Consider the following 25,559-nt stretch of genomic DNA (forward strand, 5'->3'; position numbering starts at 1 on the left):
ATAGCAGCGGCGGCCTGGGAGAGAGGGGACCGAACATGGGATAGGCAACAGAGAAGATAGGTGCCTGGCACTCCCCCATATTTGCGCCCTAGACACGTGCCTACTCTGCCTAACCCTAGTTCCGGCCCTGTTTCTCTTAAAAGGGTGGGTGGGTTCTCCTTTAAGTTAACTTTTAGTATGTTATAGAATGGCTAATTCTAAGCAATGTTTTTTGAATGGTTTGCCTTCTTCTTCTTCTGACTCTGCCCAGCTTTCAAATGGGGGTCACTGACTCCATCTAAAACACAAATGCTCTCTAAGGCTACACATGTATTGTTATTGCTAATTTGTATTACTTGTCTTTCTTTTCAGGCTTCTCCTATTCATAGTGCAGTCTCTTATTCAAATCAATGCATGGTTGCTAAGGGAATTTGGACTCTAACAACCAGACTGTGGAAATTGCAAACTGCAGAACTGCTGAATAAAAAGCTACATAACTCAGAACACACACAGAAAAAAAATGAAAACCAATTGCAAATTGCCTCACAGTAGTACTCTGTACTTCAGACTAAAAGTTAATTTAAAGGAGAACTAAAGTTTAACTGAAGAAGTAGCTAAAAATGTTGAACATGATGTTTTGTGCTTCTGTACCAGCCCAAGGCAACCACAGCCCTTTAGCAGTAAAGATCTGTGTCTCCAAAGATGCCCCAGTAGCTCCCCATCTTCTTTTCTGCTGATTCACTGCACATGCTCTGTGCTGCTGTCACTTACTGAGCTTAGGGACCCACTCACAATATACAGTACACATAGAATAGAAATGTCACAATATAAGGCTGATTAGTTATTAGTAAAGATAATTACTACATGGCAGCACAGAAACCAGTGCAATTAGCATCAGAATTTAATAATCAGCAAACCTGTAGCATCAGCTTATATTACAGGGAAGCTCATTTTCTGCTGGATAATTAGTGACGAGCCCTAAGCTTAGCTTCTCAACAGCCAATCAGAGCCCACTGAGCATGTGAGTGTCACAGACACTTTCCAAGATGGTGACCCCCTGTGACAAGTTTGAAGTCCTGGATCATTGCTGCTATTGACAAGCTCAAACTTTAGGCTGCTGCAATAAGTTCAGTATATAAAATATGGCATTTTTGGCCATATTTGTTTTTAGGGTTTAGTTCTCCTTTAAGTAAGAAGACACACCTGCTAACATAAGTACCTTGGGTGTAACTAGGCACAGCAATGTGCATCCGGCACAGGGTTATGTGAATGTAGAGAGATATGTGATGTTCCCATCATCAGTGGAAATAACATCAACATGCTTTGCTGCTAAACGGACTCATATTTGGCTTCATGGACAGCAGGTAGGGTTGCCACCTGGCTGATATTTTACAAAAAAAAATAAAAAAAAATAAATATATATATATATACATATATATATATATATATATATATATATACATATATATATATATATATATATATATATATATATATATATATATATATATATATATATATATAAACAACGATACCCAACGTGTTTTCAACTATAGGTCGAAACTGGTTGGGATACTGTTTTATGTTATTTTTCAATAAAAAGGGTTATTTTTGGAACTTTGTGGTTCCCTTTGTCTATTTTTATGCTGTGCTATAGGTGCTGCCAGGAAGCGTCTCCCCACACAGTGAGCACCCACTTTGGAAGTATATTTTATATTCCTATAAGACACAGTGTACTGCGGATCTCTTTCATTTGGTCAATTGAGGATTTGGAAACCACTGAAGAACATCCAGAAAATCCATCTGGCAACATCACTGGCGCATTCATTTACTGCTGCCGCTGCCTTGTTACTCCTCTCCGATCTCCAGCAGGAAACTTGTCTGGAAAATCAGTTTTTTTTCTTTTTGTTGTTATTGGGGGAATCTAGGGAATTTTGTTGTGACTGTGTTTATAATGCCATCTAAAGCAGATTCCTTATCAGAGCCGGAGTCTTCAGGGCCATAATAAGTTTATTTTGGCTGGAGTTCCATTATGAGTGTTGGAGCAACTCCCAGCAGCCTGATACACAGCTGGAATGAATGGCCGTGCAAAGCTTCTCAGCATGCGATGACTCCCCTGTATCAGTTCTTTGTGTCTGCACTGCTGGTTCTGACTAGTGATGAGCAAATTTATTTTCAGTCAAACTTCTGTATTTTACCATCTACACTGCAAAAAATTTGCCACAGCAAAAAAGTCGCTAAGACTTGTTTCAATAAGAAAAAAACGCCCATTGACTTTAAGAGCACAGACACGGGGTCAGATTCGGGGAGATTAGTCGCCCCGCGACAAATTTCCTCTTATTTTGTGCGACTTATCTCCCGAACTGCCCTCCCCTGCCTTCCCGCTGGCTAGAATGAAAATCACAGACAGAATGGCAATCGGAGCGCTTTGTTTTCCGAAGTTGACTCACAAGGAAACTTCAGGCGAATTTGGAAAACGAAGAGCTCCGATTGCCATCCCGCTGGTGATTTCTCGCCGCGGGAAGGAAGTTTGTGGAGATTAGTCGCCCCGAAGAAGAGGAAATTTACCTGACCATGTGTCTCTGCTCTAATGCAGTTGGACAAAAAAAGTCGCAGAGACAAAAAAATTGGCATAAGAAAAACACTCATTAACTTTAATGCAATTGGAGTGAGAAAAAATTGTCATGCAAGTAAAAATATGTCATGGGCGAAAAAATTTTTGCTGCTTTTTGCGTATTTTTCGTAGTTTAAAAACTTTTTCGAGATCGATTCGCTCATCACTAGTTCTGACTCAACAATGTAGCAAAACCCAGCTCTCCTTCAACCGATTGCCATCCCGCTGGTGATTTTCATTCTCACTGCGGGAAGGCAGTACGCGGAGATTTGTCGCCGCGAAGAAGAGGAAATTTACTGAATTTTTGAGGTACTGAATAGAAAGATAAAGAATAAAAAGTAACAATGATAATAAAATTGTAAGCTCACAGGGCAATAGTTTGACTGCTGGAGTCAGTGACCCCCATATGAAAACTGCAAAGACTTAGAAGAAAAAGGCAAATAATTCATAAACTATAAAAAATAAAGACCAATTGAAAAGTTGCTAGGAATAGGACATTCTATAACATACTAAGTTATTTTAAAGCTGAACCACTCCTTTAATAGAATCTGTCATCACAACATGAAGCTGCAGGGCATTCATCAACCTCACTGCCCTCACCCTGAAGAACCCCCTACGCTGCTTCAAATGAAACTTCAGTTCCTCCGGCCTAAAGAAGAGGCCTCTAGTTCTTTGATCTTTTTCTCTGTTGAAAAAAAAGCAACCTCCAAGCTGCTAAGAATTAAGCAACATTTTATGTATGTGTCTGCATCCCCTTTAAAGTATAATAAGTGCCGCTGCATTTGCAGCGAGGGAAGTATTTTTACCTTGCACGCCTCACTTCCGAAAGTCGGGCAGATGTCGATCGGACGGGACTAAAAATCCCGTCGGATCGCGGCTGCGTCTGTTCGTTGATCCGACCGCCCGTTACCCATCGTTAGGATCTGATCGTTGGGCCCTAGGGCCCACGATCGGATCAGCCCGATATTGCTCACCTCAAGGTGGGCATATCGGGGAAAGATCCGCTTGTTTGGCGACATTGCAAAATGAGCGGATCTCTCCATATATGGCCACCTTAAGTTTTCCCAAGGGACTTGTTATCTTATATCGTTACAATTACTTATTTGCTTATCTCGAAATTTTACAAATGTATCTTATCTGCTACTGTGGCTGATCTGGACTCTCTGGCAAAAGCCAATTAAGGTAGAAACTTTGTTTCTTTTTCTGGCTGTTCAGTGCAGAGAAAAAACTTTCCAGTACAAACGAGGGAATGCAGGTTGAGCTGTCAAAATAGGGACTGGCCCTCTAAAAACAGGACAGTTGGGAGGTATACCTGCAACCCGTCCCCCACGATCCTCCAGCCCCAGATGCAACCTCCTTCCTATTATACAGCCACAGTTGGGGCGGGGGGAGGTCAGGGAGCAGGCCTGGTCTGGAGGGAACCACAAGGGTGCTGGGGCCCAATGGGTTTTCCCAGCTTCCCGCTGGTGGCACTTGTGCTGGAGTGGCAAAGAGGTGCCAAAGGTATCTTTAACATACCTCCCAACATTTTCAAAATAAAAAGAATGACAAAAAAGAGTTGACCACGCCCATTTGTGGTCACACCCCCTAATTACCATGTTCATCTTCCCAAATTTGGCAGGTTATGAAAGTTTCAGGAGTATTGATTGACTGCTCAACATCAGGATCAGTAAGGGCTAGCAGGTTAATGGAGCCGGTGTATGACTAATGGATAAGCATATAGAATGGGAAAACGGCAATAATTGTCCCCCTAAAACAAGATAATAAGGGCACACTCCATAAACAATTTATTAATTGTAGATTACCTGTCTACCTGGGACACTTAGTCATAGGCTCATAGGCCTATGGTAGACACGAAACGCAACAGGCCTTGGTTCTTAATTATGGAGAATAAAATGTTAGCATTTTAATCTTTTACAACCTGACTCCGGCTTTACTACTGTTGTGGGTCCAGGCCTGTGCCAGCCTCCTTTGATGTTTTCTGGTGTTAGCCCTCCAGGCCAATGAAATACTAAATTTGGCCACTAAGTTGATGGCCAATTAGGACAGAGATGCACTAGTTTTGCATGTGACTAGTATTTCAGTATTTATGGGCAGTAGTGGGATAGTTGGAGACAGCAGGAAAAGTAGCACAAGATAGAGACAGTAGGACTAGAAGGTAACAGAAGGTCCTTGTACTATACCTCTCAACACCAACAGCCTGGACAAATTAGAACAGACCCCTGATCTGTCTGTGGCCCCATAAATCAGGTTCTGATTAGCCCTGTCCCCTTTGGGTACCAGACCTGCACTTTGGGAATATTCTTTCTAAAGTAGGACCATTGGGAAGCAGGTTGATGGGGTACAAATAATTATATACCATTATCACCAAGTAAAAAGAAAGAAAAAGTTCACAAACTCTCTGGGCAGAGACAGAGAACCCAGTTGAGAACTCCTCTCTCACCCACAGGTGGAGCTTTATCTCTGTTCAACTTACAGCCCCTCCATCCACTTCTACCTCCCAGCACTTTCCCATAGACAGCAGAGTAAACAGCAGCCCAAGAGCCCCGATCCTATCCGGACAGCAGAACCTCCCCAACTGGATTTCGTTGGATTTACCGGCTAGTGAGGAGCCCTAAGGGGTGGGAGTCCCTCCAGCAGTGACAACAGGAGAAGATGCGCAAACTGTGTTCCTAGGGGGAGTCTCGGGAAGGCGTAGAACTCTCTGCTGCCCCATGAAGTGGATACAAAGAGTTAGAAAGCCCCGCGCTGAATGAGTAAGTAGGTACCGCGGGTAACGCTCCGCTGGGCGCACAACTTGCAGATCCTGCAGCTCCGCGCAGCGCGCAGTTCTAGTTTTATTATTAAGGCATTTCTGGGAGTCCATGGGCCACTTGTAGCTTGTCTTGTCGTGATATCTGTAATGAGAATGGAACTTCCAAAGTACTGGAAACGTCCTCCTTCCTTTTTACATATATTGTTTAACTACAACTCCCAGCATGCCCAATCACTTTGCAATATTATTTGTTGTAGGTGTTTTCTCCTCTTGCAATCAATAACCTTCTATTTTGACACTTGGGGTGATCCAAGGAATGAAAGATGACTGGCAATGGACTGATTTTGCTCATGGGGACAATTCTTCTCCATGGCTGTCTAGCAAGGCCACCTGATGACCATGATTACTATCACCAAGAAATCCTGACAAGGGACCATTACTATGCCTACCCAGACCCTGAGGAGTCACAGACACCCCCGGAGCCAGCTCCAGAGCCTGAAGAACCCCAGAAACCAGGGATGGAAGTCATATATGAGACCCAGGACACCAGAGATGAAGTTTACCAAGTGTCCAAAAAGGATTTCCAACCCAAGAAAATGAATAAGAAAGAGGATAAGACTCATGTACAGATACCAGGTAATTCTATGGAGTGTAACGTGTGGCTATGGTGGAGCTAAGGGTAATTCAAATTCATGCTGGGCATATTTTAAAGCTGAATTCACATTATAATATAGAAAGAAAAGGAATTGGGGCTTTTTAAGAAATGCAGGACCCTAATGACATGGGTTAGGTGGCAGCTCTATATGTAACATTTATTGAATATATATTGCCTCTTACCCGACTACTGAGCCGCTTCATCAGTTTTCCTCTAATGGGTTAACTATTACCAACCAAAATATCTCAGGCTGATCTGTTCATTTCAACTTAATTGACTCCAAGCAGGCTGCTTAACTGCACGGATTAAACTCCAAGCATCTGGAAGCTGTATTGGGTGTAATTGTAGATTTGTTGTTGCCAGTAAACAGCTTTACAGGAGCTACAGGAGTCCTCTAATGTGCTGGAGTCTTACTTTTCATTTTCATTGGGTCGACAGACTGACAAGGGGACTGTGAGCCACGGAGATCAGAGCACCTATTTAGATGGGCATTAATGTGAGCTAAGAGGGTTCTAAGCTTTCTGATAATGGATAATGTATTAACAGCTGTATATATATATATATATATATATATATATATATATATATATATATATATATATATATATATATATATATATATATATATATGAAGTGGTAGGTATTAAAAGAAGGACAAACCTCAAGAAAGAATTTTGGTAAATGTGGCTGTTTAAAGGAGAACTAAAGCTTAACTAAAGAAGCAGCTAGAAATGTTGTACATTTTGTTTTGTGCTTCTGTACCAGCCCAAGGCAACCACAGCCCTTTAGCAGTAAAGATCAGTGTCTCCAAAGATGCCCCAGTAGCTCCCCATATTCTTTTCTGCTGATTCACTGCACATGCTCTGTGCTGCTGTCACTTACTGAGCTTAGGGACCCACTCACAATATACAGTACACATAGAATAGAAATGTCACAATATAAGGCTGATTAGTAATTAATACACATAATTACTACATGGCAGCACAGAAACCAGTGCAATTAGCATCAGAATTTAATAATCAGCAAACCTGTAGCATCAGCTTATATTACAGGGGAAGCTCATTTTCTGCTGGATAATTAGTGACGAGCCCTAAGCTTAGCTTCTCAACAGCCAATCAGAGCCCACTGAGCATGTGAGTGTCACAGACACTTTCCAAGATGGTGACCCCCTGTGACAAGTTTGAAGTCCTGGATCATTGCTGCTATTGACAAGCTGAAACTTAAGGTGGTGCAATAAGTTCAACTGCCTTTTGCACAAATTCTGCATGTAGAGAGATGATATCTGGTGATTTTAATAGAGTGAGCTATAATGACTTTCTATTTTCTATGTGTCACAGTTTTTCTAATATTAAAGTGTAAAGTGTCATTTTTCACCATCTAAAGCAGCTCTGGGAAGGGGGTCGCCGACCCTGTAAACTGTTCTGAATGAATACATTTAGTTGATACATTTCTTATCTTTGTCCCTGCTGAGCAGAATATTTGGTTTTAATTACAGACAGCTGTTAGAATTGATACAACAGTTGCTAATACTCCGGAGATGCTGCTGAGAAATGGATCAAGTACATAAATGTTGCAAATTTGTACCTGAATTACTGAGCTGCCAGAGACAGGAACATTCAACTTTAAACTTAGATTTTGGAAAAACAGTAAAAAATGAATAATGGAAAGTAATTGAAAAAAGTCTTTATTTCTGGGGAACAATCTGAAAACAACTGAACTGAAAAAAGTGTTTGGAAGGTGAACAACCCCTTCAAGAGCCAAATTTCCGTTATTTTTAAAAACTTGAATTTGTCTCTTCTATTGCAGAGAATGCAATAGCCTTTCATGCCCACTCCAGCACTAAAGTTGTAAATGTAGAACAAGTGAGGGGGTGAGTGCAACCACAAAAACAGCCTTGGACACATCACAACCTTTTAGTCGTGTGCTTTTAGTTGTTGCAGTGGATTTATACACCTGGTAAGTTGTCCCGTTGTGTCAGAGAAGTTAGGTTTGCTTATCATTTATCATTATCAATAAAGCTGGATTTAATTATTATATAGTGAGTAATGTAAAATATAAGGATATTATAATTTGTTGATGAGTTCTAAGCGGGTGGTACATTACTTGTATATTATATAATGCACAGGTTTCAGTTAGCTATGTCATAGGCAGTGATGGGCGAATTTATTCAGCAGGCGCGAATTCACGGCAAATTTGCGCGTTTCACGCCGGCGAATAAATTCGCAAAATTGCAGGGAAATTTCACCGGTGAGTTTTCGTCGGCGTCAAAATATTCTAGGTGCCTATTGAGTTTAATGTCAGAATTGTTGCCAGTGTCTGAATTGTCACCGGCGTCAGAATAATTTGATGCCGGCATCAAAATTCGCGTTTCGCGAACTTTTCTGCCGTTTTGCGAATCTCGCAGGAAATTCACGAATTTTTCGGAGGAGAGAAGCGGGAGAAATTCGCCCATCACTAGTCACATGAATTGCATCACTAAGGACTGATTATAACTGATGACATCACTGAGCACCATTTATAAGGATAACATTTATTCATGGCTTTTGTGTATTATATAGTGAATAAAGTACCCCCTCTTGTAAAATATAAGGATATTATAAGTTACCGAGGAGTTTCATGACCATATAAAAGTACGAGGCCGAAGGAACTCCGAGGTAACTTATAATATCCTTATATTTTACAACTGGGGGTACTTTATTAATTATAATACACAAATTTCAATGAGTCATGTGACAGAAATGACATCAGAACTCACCGTTTATAACTGATGACATCAGAACTCACCGTTTATAAGGATATAATTTACAGGATATTCATGGCTTTTGTGTATTATAAAAGTATACTGCCCCATATGCAGTGACTAGAAACAGATCACAGATTGCTATAAAAAGGATCACCTGGAGAGCTACAGGTTTAAGATCCCTGATTTGCTTTGTAGGCAAAAAGACATGGTACAAAGTCTTCATACTGTGCGAGAGGCCAGACTTCAGCTAATGCAGCTTTGTGATGTCTGGAACTCAGCCCCATTACTTTCCGTCAGATATCTTGTTGAGTATGTTTTGCTGTGTTGTAAGTTTTCCTATTACTTTTGGAGACAATATTCTCCATCCTTTTCACATGCTTTAGGCTGAATCCAAAGCCAATGAATCGGTTGTAGCCAAATCACAAGGACCTTTTGCTTCACTCCCTCTCTGCACATCCACCTGACATTTTTATTAGTGTGAGCACGAGCAAATTCCATAAGCTTACCCAACTCCAGATGCAGGAATAGTATGGGGAAATATTGCAATATCATGGTAAAAAGTAAGCAGAGACTAGAAGTCGGTCTGGAGTCTTCTTACCCAGACCTCAGTGGAAGTTCTTCAATGGTCTTCTCGTTTTACTGGGGATTCTACTGGTGGTTCTCCAAGACTTTTGACCAGGTTGACCTAGACTTTTGGGCACAGAAGGGTGAAAAAGGGAGGTTGTTTAGGGCTGGTGAGAGTAGGTTTTTACTAAGGTAAAGCTAGCCACACCACGTCTGAGTTTGGTTTATTTGACCCTTTCCATTTACAGCACTATCTTAGGGCAGAGACAACCGGTCAGATAAGGGTGAGATTAGTCGCTCGGTGTAATATCTCCTCTTCTTCTGGGTGACTTATCTCCCCGAACTGCCTTTCCCTGCCTTCCCAGCGGCTAGAATGAATATCACCGGCGGAATGGCACTTGGAGCCCTTCATTTTCCAAAGTTGCCCAAAGTTGACGAGGAAACTACGGGCGACTTCGGAAAATGAAGCGCTCTTTCCGAAGCCGGCGGGAAGGCAGGTCAGGGAGATTAGTCGCTCCAAAAAAGAGGAGATTTGTCGAGGTGTGACTAATCTTCCCGAATCTGACTGGGTATCTCTGCCCTTAAGCATTCTAAATTGTAGCTTTCAGAAGATAATCATTTTGCAGTCTCTTTGGGGAGGCGATCTTGGGTTCAATTGCATGGGTTTCTCTTGGGGATGCAGTTCCCACCAGAGTCCAAAAACAAAGTGAAAAGTTAATTGTCTCATGATGAAAGCAAACCCTGTGTGACTAGTTAAATATTTGAAGGAAGATTAAATTGCAAGCTCCACATCTGGGATTGGTGTGAATGATTGTGCATTCTCTGTAAAGAACTGTTTAAAATCAAATAATATCATAATAAAAATGACTTACCCATTCTCTTTCCATTACTCATATGCAAAGTAGTAACGTTTAAATATATTGTTTGTACATACTTGCTAGTGAGTTTCTACCCTTTAAATCTTCTTTAAATGATTGTGGGGCCTGATGCACTGAGGATATAACTAACTCAAGTCCACAAGGATTTGGCATGGTAAAACCATTGTAACATATTCTATATTTTTCTGCATCAATTGTATTCAAATGTTTTGATTTAAGCCCCTCTGTGCGGTCCAGAATTTGGTCAGAGTTCCCCCCTTTGATTATAAAAAGGTTAAAACAGAATCAAAATATTGTAGAGTCGGTCATTCAACTGTAATTCCAAGAATATGTAGAAAACATGTGCTCACTCCTAAATGATCTCTACGCCCCCGGCTTTTGTTCTAGAAGGTTTTCTTGATTTCATTTGATGCTGGATTTGGGGCCATTTCTCTGTGACTCTCATCATCATTGTCAGTCACTTATATTCCACCAACCACAAGTGTAACAACACAGCTCTTTCCCCTCCCTCTTTTTTTCTTTATTCTCAGCCAAAACCGGTAGCAAGAAGTCCGAGAAGAACAAGAAGAGCCCTGAGAAGCTTGTCTTTGGAGGAGCTACGGAAGAAAAGGCTTTCCATGTAGTTAGAGAAAGTGAGTGAAAATAATAACTGCTGTGTGAAAGGGAAGGGGGGAGGCATCAAAGTTACTTTTCTTTCTTTCATTGGATTCTTTCATTGTAACGGTTATCAAGGTATAATTATTGTTGATTGAACTCTAGCTTCTTGATCATAGTGAGCTGTCAACTATGGCTGTCAACTATGGCACCTGTATTAGTGCTCTGGACCTTTTTTTTTTTTTTTTAAATTTTACTTTTATTTATTTTTTTAAAAACAAAAAGAGGATTAACAGCTTGATATATCATATCCAGAATATACATGCCTATTTCCAGACAATGCTTAGTACTAAAATTATTCTTGAGCTTAACCTTTTGGTTCTTTTAATACAAACAAAAACAGACATCAGAGAAAAAAAACAAAAAAAAAAAAACCCAAAACATTTATTCCCCCTAGTTGGCAGCTGGGCTTCCCTCTTCCCTTCTCGATCTCAAACCCTCTCCTTTATCTCCTTTTACCTCCTTTCCCTTTAAACATGTAATGCTAATGTCAATAGGGCTCTGGACCTTTTTAGCTGCAGTTAAATCTTTCACTGAAAGAAGATATAAAGTAGACATACATGGTCCAATAAAAGCCAAAGACTTTGTGGCTTTCAGGTTCAGTAGCTCAAGGCTTGTCTGGCGACCCCACCGAACCAACAGATCTGCCTATGTCTGCCTAACTTATTTCTTCATGCAGTTCTAATGCACAATCCTGATGCACCAGGGCCCACAAGACTGATTGATGCTCTACTGATCATACTAAACTTTATCTAAACTTTATTTTAACTCACCACTACAAGTATGGGACCTATTAACCCGAATGCTCAAGACTGGGCGTTCCTGGATTCTGTAATTTGGATCTCCATGCTTTAAGTCTACTAAAAAATTATTTAAACATTAAATAAACCCAACAGGTTGAGACGCCACATCTTCCACATGTTCCTTACAAATAGTAACTCTTTGAGGCCCATTTACTAAGGGTCGAATATCGAGGGTTAATTAACCCTCGATATTCGACCATCGAAGTAAAATCCTTTGACTTCGAATATCGAACTCGAAGGATTTACCACAAATACTTTGATCGAACGATCGTAGGAAAAATTGTTCGATCAAACGATTAAATCCGATTCGAAGGATTTTAATCCATCAATCGAACGATTTTCCTTCGATCAGAAATTGCTTAGAAAGCTTATGGGGAAGGTCCCCATAGGCTAACATTGGTGCTCGGTAGGTTTTAAGTGGCGAAGTAGGTAGTCAAAGTTTTTTTTAAAGAGACGGTACTTCAACTATCGAATGGTCGAATAGTCAAACGATTTTTAGTTTGAAACGTTCGATTCGAAGTCGAAGTCGTAGTCGAAGGACCAAGTAACCTATTCGATGGTCGAAGTACCCAAAAAAAAACTTTGAAATTCTAAGTTTTTTTACTTCGAATCCTTCACTCGAGCTTCGTAAATGTGCCCCTTTGTGTTTGAGCTACTCTTCAGATCTGCTAATACTAAGTGATGTAATCTGATCTTTTCTAAATCTTACTCTGGCAGAAGAATAGTTGATGCCTTGAGGCTCACAGGCCCCAAAAGGCTGTCAGTAATCATCATGGTTTTGTTGAATTTATATGAAATGAAAATATATTGTTTCTCTAGGCTGGATTAAATAAAGATTTTCATCAGGTTCCTGACAACAGAACCCAATCATCCCCAGCCATTTGCTTAGGTCTAAAATAAATATTGTGCTTATTTTGTGCTGTATTATTGGGATCCTCCAGGAATGTATTGTAAGAGTAATGGCAAGATGATTTTATCTCTGTTTTCCAGACTGTCCACCTCTTGGACTAGAAACATTAAAGGTGACCGACTTTCAGCTTCACGCATCTACTGTTAAACGCTACGGACTAGGAGCCCACAGAGGCCGCCTCAACATTCAGGTGAACTCTATTACGTTGTTAATAAATCTTATTCATTTTATTTTTTCATATATATATATATATATTTGCTGCTATAACAGCTGTTACTCTTTCCCCTAGATATTAGAACATTATTGGTGGGATTTTGCATTCGCGCATCGGAAGTTGGGACTTTACATTGTGTATGGGGGTCTCGCTATGGGGCAAAATTCTTTCCCAAACCATTGGTGCAAAAAAAAAAAGCTCAAAATTATCAAGAATTCCATTATATGTAGTCTTAAGGTTTGCTTTCAACAGAACCAGAGCCTAGCCCAAAAACAGAAAAACATCCCCTGACAATAATTCTTTCTTCCTCAAACCTTACCATAAATATTACCTAGCAGCATAATGATGCTATGCTGTGCCCCCCGAGCCAATAAATATTTAGAGGGGCTCAGCGCACTCTGTAGTGATGGGCGAATTTGCGTCATTTCTAGCGAAACTGTGAAAAATTTGCGAACCAGCAGCTGTTTTTTCTACGCCGGCGTCCATTTTCGATGCCAGCGTCCATTTTTTCCGAAAAATGTTTTGACGCCGTGCAATTCGTGCGAATTCGCACCGGCCGAATAAATTCGTCCATCACTATTCTGCATAATACCTGTATGCAGTAAATGGCCACATTTTCCTACATCAAGGTGGCTATAGAGGGAGCTGACTTCACGGCCTGGGGGAGTTACACCACTGAGAGCTCCCATTGTTTTACCTAACACAGGTATGGGACCTGTTATCCAGAATGCTCGGGACCTGGGGCTTTCCGGGTAATGGATCTTTTTGTAATTTGGATCTTTATACCTTAAGTCTACTAGAAAATCATGTAAACATTAAATAACCCCAATAGGCTGGTTTTGCTTCCAATAAGGATTAATTATATCTTAGTTTGTATCAAGTACAATGTACTGTTTTATTATTACAGAGAAAAAGGAAATAATGTTTAAACATTTGTATTATAATGGAGTCTATGGGAGACGGCCTTTCCCTAATTTGGCGCTTTCTGGATAATGGGTTTACGGTTAACGGATCCCATTCCCATACTGGCAATAACAGCTATGGCTTAATATACTAATTCCAATCATTAGAAGGGGTGGATTTGGATTGGTTTGGATACTTTTGGCCATATAGTGTATACATTGCTTTGATTTTAGTGTTTGTCCCTGTTACTGCAGAGCTACCCGTGTCCAACCATGAAGGGGGCATGTGCCATTTGTAAATTCCACAGCTTATTGTACTCTTTCCTCTCTATCATTTTCTATCATTTTTATGCTGGTGGGATAAAAACATTCCTTTACCCTCAAATACACCTTTTGTCTCCTACCGTTTTTCCCAATTACATGATCAAATATTTTCTTCTATTCTAACCTTCTTTCCTACTCTCTTCTTTCATCACGATGTCCTCTCTTTCCTTTTCCGTTCTTCTTTTCCATTTATATTCTTTATCTCCCTTTTGACCTTTTCCAAGTCTCTCTGTGAGTTTGGTATTCTCTAGCGACCACGTGTTTTTGTTTATTACATCATGGTGCCAATGCAAAGGGTCAGTGTTGTCTCTGTGATAAATCATTTGTGACATTGCAGGTGGTGGAAGTTATATTCTGGGGCATAACCCACATACTGTAAGGTCTTATGTCTTGTCTGGTTGCCGCTTTTGGGGTTCTTCTACATGTGGCACTTTTGACAAGTGACACTTTTTTGATGGTGGTGTTTAAGTGATTAGCACATAACACGTCATTACATTTGGCAGATACATTATTCAAGAGGATAACTGAACCTAAGAAACTGAGGGGCAAATTTACTAAAGGGCGAAGTGGCTAACGCTAGCGAAAATTCGCCAGGATGACGTCATTTTGACACTTTGCCGATTTACTAACGGTCCCTGGCGTAAATTCACTAACGAAGTAGACAGACTCTAGCGGTACTTCACACCCTTGCACCAGGCGAAGTTGTGCTCTGGCGAAGGGACGTAACTACGCTAATTCACAAAGATGCGGATTATACTAAACGTTACCTCTTGCGCCAGAATTTACTTCGCCAGTTCAGACCAGGCGAAGTGCAATAGAGTAGATAGAAGTTTGTAAAAAAAAAGTTGGCGTTTACTGGGTGATAGGCTGAAAAAGATTGAAATTTTTTTTTGGGGTACCCTCCTTCCCCCTTAGAGTTGGCACCTAAACTATACAGTGGACACATTTGTAGGGCAATATAAGACCTCTATTTAATTTTATATTTATTTAAGACCTCTATTTAATTTTATATATTATATTTATTTAATTTTCCCTGGCCTTGTGTAGTGTAATGTAGTTGCTGCAGCATATATGTCCATTGTGCTTTAACTGCACGCCATATGCAAATTAGGCATTGCCAGCGTAATTTCAGACTGCTTATCGTATTATCACTAGCGCAACTTCACAACCATTTGGTAAACTGTGTGCAACTTCGGAACTTTGTGAATTTGCGCAGCCCTGGCGAAGTGTAGCGAAGTTCGAGTGTAGTGAAGTGAATTTGCCCCTAAGAGTGTTATTTTTTCATTCCCTCTCCATCTATTAAACTTTCTCTCTCTCTAAAGTTTGTATTTTCAGGCAAAGTTACTCCATTACAAAAGAGCTTGCAATCTAAATTATGGTGGTTGGCAAAAGACTATCAAGGAGCTAATAGCAATGAAACAAGGATTTCCTGTTCCTTTAAAACAAAGTCGCTTTTATTCCATTATATCCTGTCCTGCTGATTTACTAAATGCAATTTCCTGATTGATGTATTGCCCTGATATATCACATTTATTTCAAGAATGTGTCAATTTCTTTACCTCTCTTTAAAAATAATCCTTTTTGACAGTCTTTTTTGAGAAACTGTTACATCAGACTGACAGTCGGGCGACTGTGAATTGTATAAATAGTACTTAAGTCGTCTCTCTCGGGAGGCATTATAAAGACTTAAGGGGTATAAATGTTCTTAATTATGTGCTGATTATCAGCTTCTGTAATAAAATATCTGTAGCACTCCAGTCTGAAAGGAAGAACTGTGTTATACACACCTCTGTATAAGGAGACATTGTGTGGGGTTTCTCTTAGATGGAATCTTTTCCCTATATATATATATTTATATATATATATATATATATATATGTGTGTAAGAAGGTGATTGGATTGTGTGCATGAGAAAATGTATTGCATGAGTTAAGTGAAATGTGAGTGCTGTAAAAATGTTAAAGTAATGTTTAAGTGATTGAAAGTGTTAAATGTGTTGGAAGACTGTAATGTGTAAAATGTACCACAAGATGGCAGTGTTGTCATGTAAATGGATGATAAAGGTTCCATGCTGGGTAACAGAGGGAAAGCACATGTACAGTAGTGAGAATAGCACATGCACAGTAAGTGTTAGGGTAGTGTTTAATTGAAGAAGGTATTTAAAGGGGAGACACACCCAAAGGTTTGTTCACATGCATTTGGATTTAGATAGAGAGAGGGCACAAGTGTGAAATACTAGGTATTTCAGATAGTCAGGACTATTTAGCATGGGTAGTTAAGACCCCAACGAGGAGGTAGTGGCATATGTGCCAAGGCTAAGCCAGTGAGGGTGCAAGTGGAAGTTATAGGAAAAAAAGGACATCTTGAAGGAGGGGGAAAAGAAAAGTCCTATCCGGAGTAGGCCAGAGGGGCATAGGTCGTATGCCGGACTGGTAGGACCGGAAGGTGTCACAAGGAAATTCCTACCCTGAAAGGTCAGTGGTGCACTGGCGTGGTGTCAGCCCGGCTGAAGCAGGGAGGTGGTGAGTAACCCTGGAAAGGGATGTCCTTCGGAAGGTTTCGGGGAAAAACCTTTGTGTGTTTGGAGTGTCGGCTTAGCCAGAAAAGGAGAAGTGTATCATTGCCGTGGATTGTATATCTGTATGCCCTGATGTGTGGAAGAGTCATCTGAAAGAAAGTGTGTCCAAATAAACAGTTCAAGTTTGTTTTATCATCAAGAGTGTGGACTTTAATCTTTGGATCAAGTTGGGTTTCCATGGTGACAGTGTTAACCCCGTCCTACCCTTGCATAATTCGGTGTTAACCCTTAACTCCCCTTACATATATATATATATATTAATTTTTTCAGTCCGTCTTTGTAAGATTATCACATCCAAACAGTGGTTGTTTGGGTAGGTTACCCTAGCAACCAGAAAGCTGTTTAAAATGCAAACTTGAGCAATGCAAAAAAAAGTAAAACAATTAAAAAAATGTCTTTTTCATAATGCATCATTTTTATATTTAATTTGGAAATCTGACATGGGGCTAGACATTGAGATGAATAGAAATTCATTAGTGATGGGCAGTTTTTTAAGGCACAGTCTCTTCTCAGAATATTTTCACCATTGTTACAGGTTCTGCTGAGCCACTGGTTCAGTCTAGATGTCAATTTTGCTTTCCAAAAGTCTTCCTATTTACTGGTGCTTCTTGGATACTCCCTCTTCCGTCCTAAATATATATATATATATATATATATATATATATGTATATATATGTATATATATATATATATATATATATATATATATATATACATACACATATATAGACATAGGCGGATTTTCAATAAGGCTTGGGGAGGCTAAGCCTCCCCAAACCTGTCTGGCACCCTAATAAAATTTTAAAAAAAACTTGCTCCCTTACTGACCTGCGCTGCGCTGCTATTTTAAAAGGAGTGGAAAGCTTACTGCAGTCCTTCCCGGTTCTGCTGCAACCAGCTGTGCTCTGATTGGATCATTCTCCTCATGACTCCTCCAATCAGAGCACAGCTCTCTTGACAGACAGTAAAATGTACCAATTAAGGCTACAGATGTAGGTGGGGCTGGAGAGATCTTATCTTATTGATGGGACTGTAGAAACGATGTGTATGCTGTAACCTTTGCCAAAGCACCCCACTAGCTCATGTGCTGCAGATTTCATCCCACTCTCACAGTTCTAAGGTACTATACTGTTTACCTTCTGAAAGCTGCCTCACTTGCTGGATTTAACATTTTGTCACCTAGCATCAGTAATATTCCTATCACCCTTGCAGTAGTCCTAAATGAACTCTTTTCCCCTGAAAAATTTTTTTTTGCGTTTTTTTTGTCATTGTTTTGTTAATTTTTGGTTAGTTAAGGCAGAGTTCTCATGAAACTGCATGGATGGGCTATAACCCTATGTTTCAGTGTAGCGTGACAATGTGTGTGCGTGTGTGTGGGGGGATCTGAATGTCGGGCATCAGTACCCACTGTATATAATATGTCTGGGTGCCTACCTACTGCTTTTCACTGTATGCATCTCACTGCATATATATGTATGGGGTGTCACTGTCCATTGCATCTCACTGCATATAATGTTCCTGGGGTATCTTCCTGTCAGTAAAAAAAAAATTCATTTAAGCTAACTTACCTAGGACACAATGCTAGGTGGTTCGCATTTCAATTAACTTTTAGTATGTTATAGAATGGCTCATTCTAAGCAACTTTTCAACTGGACTTCAAAATTTATTTTAAATAATTTTTTAATTATTTGCGTTCTTCTTCTGACTCTTTCCAGCTTTCCAACAGGGGTCACTGACCCCATCTAACAACAAATGCTCTAAGGCTACAAATGTACCGTTATTGCTACTTTTTATACCTCATCTTTCTATTCAGGCCTCTCCTATTCATATTCCAGTCTCTTATTCAAATCAATGCATGGTTGCTAGGGGAATTTGGACACTAGCAACCAGATGGCTGAAATAGCAAACTGGAGAGCTGCTGAATAAAAAGCTAAATAACTCAAAAAAAATGAAAACCATTGCAAATTATCTCAGAATATCCCTCTTTACATCATGTTAACAGTTAACTCAAAGGTGAACAACCCCTTTAATTTGCCAACAGTTTATACTTTTTTTTAGCCCTTAGGGTTAAAAAATATAGTAATTGTTGCAGTGTTTGATTTAGGCTGAGAACCCATACAAACAAACCAGATTTCAGTCTACAGCACATTTTCAATTTAAAAACGATTTAAATTTAATACTCCACAAAACGATGTCCCCTTTATTAGAATTAAGGGGACTAACTGTGAACAAAGACAGATGGATAACCCCTTTTATGTAACCTCAGTTGGAATCTCATGGAAGTGCACGTGTTAGTACTTTTACATCCTGAGCATTTTAGAAAAGCACTACCACTACCAAAAGCACTATCACCTGCACTTCTGCACAGTTTTCCTGAAAGTTAGTAGACACTGCTTGAAGTGATTTGGGGAGGAACAATAATTTTTACGCCAACAGATCAATGTCTGAGATTAGCTTTAGGTCCCTCTTTAGCCTCCCCAAACAAAAAATTCACCCTCCGCCTATGTATATAGATATAGAAACAGTTCAGGTGTTGCTCCATTTGACCTGAGATGTGACTGTTTCCCTGCAGGCCGGGGTGAATGAAAATGACCTGTATGATGGAGCGTGGTGCGCGGGGAGGAATGATTTGTACCAGTGGATAGAGATCGACGCTCGCAGGCTCACCAAATTCACAGGAGTCATCACACAAGGCAGAAACTCGCTCTGGCTGTGAGTACAGACGACTTATACTTCCTATGTCTTGTATTATATCTAACAATACTTCTATACAATGTATTATTATATGTACCAGTAATATTTGCTGAAAATTCAACTGAATCCATTGCAATGTAGAGGCTACGTTATGTGACTTCAGTCAGTTTTTTTAATTGTGCACTTAGCAGCTATTTTGCTCCATCCGTTACTAAGAGATAAAGAGCTTTTGCTCTTTAATGTGTTCTGAATATTATATCTAGCTATGGTAAAATGTACCATTGAAATAAATATGCTCAGGGCCGCCATCAGAAATCACGGGGCCCCGTACAATAACATTTTCTTGGTCCTTCTCCAGTGGCTCCGTCGTTCTTCTCCCATAGCTTCTTTGTCCTTCTTCTGCAGTTTTTTGTCCATATCTGTCAGCAGCGGATTATTTTTCAACCAAATAGAATAGGTACTGGCCACAAATAAATTGCATGAATGAAAGTGCAGCACAGCCAGGCCCCCTTGTAAGTAGAAAGTAGAAGCCCAGGATAACTGTCCCCCCTGTTTGTGCCCGAGTGTGCTAGTATGTTCAGGGTTCTTCCATCTGTCCAGTAAGCAGTTTACACATACATAAGGAAGGTATAGTGATGATGAACAACATTTTTCGGCAGACATGGGTTGGCTTTTAAATTCTGTTTTTCCAGGGTGTAGAATTTGTTCAATAACTTTGCCACATGGTGAAAAATGGTCATTGACTCCAATGCATTTGCACACAAAAAAAGCCAATTGCCTTTGATGTATTTTCACAACAGATTTGCTCATCACTAGTTATAAATATTCTTTGAAAGGGATCAGACCTGCACTTGAAGGTTCCAACAAGAAAAGGTTGTAGAGGCTCATTTTAACTGTGCCGCATTCAGTGCAGGGCCAAGTCGGCCTGGCGCCCTAGGCAACCCGGCCAACTATGTCACCCTTACCGGTCGCGTATGCGATGAAGTGCACAAGCGGCAAGAGCGGGAGTGTGTATGCGTGGAAGAGCGGTGAGGCCGCGCCAGTGTGCATGCGTGAAACAGCGCAAGTGATGAGTAAGTTAGAGTGCGTGTGTGCCGAATAGGCACTCGCATGAACTGCTGCTACCACTTCTGGACAAAACAGTGTAAACTAGGGGAAGGTGTCAGAAGAGGTACGTGCCTGGCGCCCCTCTGCCTTTGCGCCCTAGGCATGTGCCTTTTCTGCCTACCCTTAGTTCTGGCCCTGGGTGGTAAGGACACAAAACTGGGCCTACAGTGGCAGAATTTCAGGGGTGGCTTGTTTTTCAGCCACAAACAAATGATTTGAAGTGCTGGAGGCATGAGGGTGATTTGCAAATCTCTAGTACACCAGTCTCCAGTGCTGTGCCGGAGCCGATGGTTAAGATGTGTGCATGCATGCTCAGGAAGGGGATGGGGACAGGGAGGGGGAAGAGGACGGGGAGGGCAATGAGTAGAGCCAGCCTTTGGGTGCCTAGTAGTGATGAGTGAATTTGTTCCCAGGCATGGATTCACTGCCAATTTTTGCATTTCGCCAACTGCAAATGTTTTCAAGAAACTGCTGCAACAATCTGCACATAAAAATTAGTTGCATGTAAAAAATTTAAGCAAAATTGACATCAATGTGATTCGCAAATTTTTCGCAGTTTTGCAAATTTTTCAACGAAGCAAAACGGGACAGATTCGCTCATCACTAGCACCTAGTCTGTAAATCCGGGCCTGTCTGTTGACATGTCTGCCTTTATCCCATGCTGTCCAGGAAAGCAGTTGTTTTGTGTTTACCCTTTATTTATTATATGTTATATATTTTTCCCAATATGGCACTGAAATGAGCAGTAAGGAAACATGATCTTGCTAGCTAATAGCTTAGAAGCCTGTAGTTTAAATGAGGTACAGTTTCTGCTTTATCCATCACATTATAACATCTCAGAGAGTTCTCTGCACTGGCGCCAAAGGAGTTTAATGCACTACAGCAAAAGAATGTCGGAGAAAATAATGTGGGGGTGGTGACCAGGCCCGGACTGGCAATCTGTGGGTTCTGGCAAATGCCAGAGGGGCTGCTATAAAGTTCCATAGAAAGTCAGTATTTAGTGGGCTGGTGGGGGCTGTTTGGGCCTCTGTGAGGGCTGATTGGGCCTCTTTGTACCTGAAATGCCAGGGCCTATTTTGACTCTCAGTCCAGCCCTGGTGGTGACATTCTTAGACCTCCCTGATCTAAATTCCAGAATATTAAAGCCTTCATGAGCCTGACCTGTCCAAAAATCACATGCGTCTCTAGACATAAAGAACTGTTATGACACAGGCTATGGACGAGTGTTTTAGTTACAATGGCTCCTTCATGGAATCATTGTTATTAAACAGCCAACCAGATAAAAGTGATTTGAATCTGTCAAAGCTATTTCTCATCCATTTTTTACTGTGATCTTTTTTAAAATCAATTTTAATATTCTAATGCAACGAGCTCCCCAAAAATATTGAAGCTATGGCTCATTGGTTCCAGTTCCTCCAATTAGCCGAGGGCTCCTCCCGATGTGACAAGGCAGAAGCAAGAGCCGAGACCAGGGAGCCTAGCATTGGTTCTGGATTTAGGGTGCGGAACGTGACAGCCTTAATGAGATGCTGTTATCACATTATTAGACCCTTTTATTATGATACCATTTATTATTTCACACAAGCTTCCATCCCCATTTTAAGCCACTTATACAGTGTTTTTCTGTTTGGCCCAGTTGGATACAGTTAGAGTAAATGCACTTTCAGGCGATATAAGGGCTATGTTATTGTGCCATTTTCTCCTTAAAGGCAAACTGTTGTCACGTAATTACATTTTTCTGTAATAATGTGTTTTCACACAGGTTTTAAAAATTTTGTTATTTTTTGTTTAGTTAGGCTGGCCATGATTGTGGCCATTTTGCCAATTTCAGCCATACTTCCCAACTGCCTGGGAATGTATTGCAAGCCGGGGTGGCTTCTTACAGACCATCCTGGGATATTGTTAGATGGCAGATGCTGGTATGTGTTGTGTGATGCACCATTTTAGCAGAAGTGTTTACAGATAAGAAAGTGAAGTGGAGCCAATAAAAGATGTTTTTTATGGCCACGTATATGGTTTCTGTTGCATGCCAGATACCATGGAGATCAGCCAGGTATGACCACCTTATAAACACAGATATTATGTTTTATTTATATATTTTATAAGTACAATGCATCTGTTTACATTGGCCAACTGGCCGATAAAGATAGATCCACACTTTTGGCAAAGTTAACAGATTTTTGTCTAATTTGCCAACATAGGGTTGGTTTGATATTTTGGCCCCAGGCCAATGAGTGAATAAAGTACCTCCTCTTGTAAAATATAAGGATATTATAAGTTACCGAGGAGTTTCATGACCATATAAAATTACGAGGCCGAAGGCCGAGTGTTTTTATACAGGTCATGGAAGTCCGAGGTAACTTCTAATATCCTTATATTTTACAACTGGGGGTAGGTACTTTTTTTATTATAATACACAAGTTTCAGTGAGTCATGTGACAGAAATGACATCAGAACTCACCGTTTATAACTGATGACATCAGAACTCACCGTTTATAACTGATGACATCAGAACTCACCGTTTATAAGGATATAATTTACAGGATATTCATGGCTTTTGTGTATTATAAGATAATACTGCAATCTCTGCTGTAGACCTGTTCTACAACATATCTGTCGGGGAAGCTCCATACATAGGCCAGTACGCTGCTTCCTCACGAGTACTCTTCGGCGACTTTGAAAAACTGAAGCGATCCGAGTGCCATACTGCCGGCGATTCGCATTCTAGCCATCAAATAAGGCATTGCGGGGTGATTTGATGCCCGAAGAAGAGGCGATTTGTTGCTGGGCGACTAATCTCCCCCAGTAGCCACTTCTGCCACCACCCTTATAGATGGGACCCAGTAGGCAGATAATATCGACATGTTATTACCTTATCTCTTTCATTCTCATTGTGAGTGAGTTACAGTTATTTCAAGCGATTCAGATAAAGCGTATTTGATCCTTCTTTGTCTTGTGAACCCTGGTTCTGATCTTACGTTTATATGTAGGACCATATTGGGAAGCGATGGGGAAATTTGTCCCGTTTCACCGAAAAATTTACGAAACACGAATTTTGTCGTTCTCGTCAATTTTGATGCTCGCGTCAATTTTGTCAATGGGGTTCCGTTAATGTTAACCCACGACAGTTTTGAAGCAAGCAACTATTCCAACGTGCGTCCAAATTTTTTTGACGCTGGGGAAATTTGGTGGCGAAACACGGAGATTCACTGCGAATTTGCGCCTGCGAATTTATTCGCTCATCACTAATATTGGGTTAAAGTATGCCTATTATGTATGGGAATTAAACATGCTCATTTGAAACCCACCGTTGCAATCACCTAACATCTTGTTGTACAGTGTGTGGCTGGTACTAGTGTTCCGGCAGTTAAAAATAAAATATACAAAAATAACTGGTTAATAAAGGACCAGCGGTGTGAAAAGAGAAACCTTTACTCTTCCAAAAACATTTTTATAATGAGGCTAACGCAGCCTGCAGTATGTATGCGGAACGCACTGCGTGGGCTGTAGCAGGTGTCCTGGGGGATTTATCTGTCTCTCGTTCTATTTACAAGGCACCGGCTGTTTCTGTACAACAGACTGGAGATGTGACACACAAATGGGAAAACAGACGCCTGCCGCTGGTGCTGTTCCTGGGACTCTTGCAGCAGATTGTTGCTAAAGACTGGAGGGCAGATGCTCTGGTGCAGTCACAGGGGGTTCACACCCTGCTGTTCCAGCTTACACAGTTTATGTTGGTTATGAATTTAAAGAGCAGATAAAGCTTCAGAACCCTTTAGGTTTACCGTGAAGATCTGCTCTTACACTATATGGCCAAACGTATGTGAACACCCTGTCACGACCGGCACCCAATACCAGAACAAGTGCCAAGTACCCTGGTCTCGGCTCGGCTTCACCAGTAGTGTGACCACCGTTGGGCTTCGGGAAGAGCCCTCAGCTTACTTGGGTTCCACCTGGACTTAACGAGGGGTGCAAGGCGAGATGTTCTGGCTGGCAAAGGGGCACGGCTGTTTAGCAAAATCTTTTTGGCCGAAGGTCACGGTACAAAGGATTAGGTAGAAGGATGGTCAGACAGGCTGGGTCGAGGCAGGCGGATATCAGAATTGTCAAACAGGCAAAGGTCAAAACCGGGTAGTCAATCAAGGGGTTAAGCAGGAGAGTTGTCGTAGGCAGGCAAGGGTCAGGATACAGAATGCAGAATAGTCAGGAACAGGCAGGGTCAAACACGGATAATCAGATCAGAATTTCAAAGACAGACGCACAAGGCTCAGGAAAACCACTAGAACAAGTTCTATCACGGGCAAGGGGCTGTACACTGACTGGCCCTTAAATAGCTTTCAAAATTCGTGCCAAACCGTGCGCAAAAACGTGCTGGCACAAACACGCCAGTGTGCCTGCGCCTTTAAGAGGCGTGCTGCGCGCGCCCCTGAATCAACATGGCGCCAGCGCCGGAGCTAAGACCATGCAGCGGGAATCCCGCCGATGGCGCAGCAGGCGACCCCACCGCACAGGTAATTTTCTTACACACCCCTTATGATTTTTGGAATTGGCTAATTAAATGACCCCCATCATTGTCTATGACTACAACTGTTGAAAATTCCCTGCTTCTTATTTTGTTGAAAACTGTTTTGGAAAGGCCCTTTCCTGTTTCAGCACAATAATGTCCAACGCACAAAAAAAGAGGTCTGTCCAGTTGTAGCAATGGGAGCAGAAGAGCACGGAACCCTGATCTCAACCCAGGCCTGAACACCCAATATTAGTGCTCATCCTCTTACGTATGATTGGAAGCAAATTCCACCAATAATGTTCTAGTGCAAAGCCTTCCTAGAAGTGTAAAGTGTTCTTAGGAGATGAGCAACTTCTCTTTAATACCCTTAATTTTGGAATGAGATGTTGAACAGGCATGTGACCTGATACTTGTGGCCATATATAGTGTTCTTCTTCCCTGGTTATGCAGCTGTGAGTTATTTAAGTTATATTTCCCATATGTTTCACTTGTGATATGCTAATCTAAGTCATCTCACCAAGATAAGATAGGCGGTTTGTTGATGTAAGACTCCATAACTTCATATAGCCACTTCATTCCTTTGGTGGTTCAGGTTAGAAAAAAGCCAACGCTGGCAAGATATCAAACAAACCTCTTATTAGGGTGCAGGCATTTCTGAGACTGTATTTCATGCTACAG

General features: G+C 40.9%; 1 protein-coding gene across 1 annotated transcript in view; it reads left to right on the forward strand.

The window, feature by feature from the left end:
- The first annotated feature begins 5,090 nt into the window (after positions 1 to 5,090).
- Positions 5,091 to 25,559, forward strand: part of cpxm2.S (carboxypeptidase X (M14 family), member 2 S homeolog) — a 62,718-nt gene continuing 42,249 nt past the window's right edge. Inside the window, exons 1-5 of the mRNA XM_018227347.2 lie at positions 5,091 to 5,349; positions 5,606 to 5,984; positions 10,719 to 10,820; positions 12,636 to 12,745; positions 19,146 to 19,285. Of these exons, the coding sequence (XP_018082836.1) occupies positions 5,672 to 5,984; positions 10,719 to 10,820; positions 12,636 to 12,745; positions 19,146 to 19,285 (665 nt within the window). The 5' untranslated portion in view covers positions 5,091 to 5,349; positions 5,606 to 5,671. The remainder of the gene's footprint in view (positions 5,350 to 5,605; positions 5,985 to 10,718; positions 10,821 to 12,635; positions 12,746 to 19,145; positions 19,286 to 25,559) is intronic.

The sequence above is a fragment of the Xenopus laevis genome, chromosome 7S (genome assembly GCF_017654675.1).
Source record: "Xenopus laevis strain J_2021 chromosome 7S, Xenopus_laevis_v10.1, whole genome shotgun sequence".
NCBI classification, from domain to species: Eukaryota; Metazoa; Chordata; class Amphibia; order Anura; family Pipidae; genus Xenopus; species Xenopus laevis.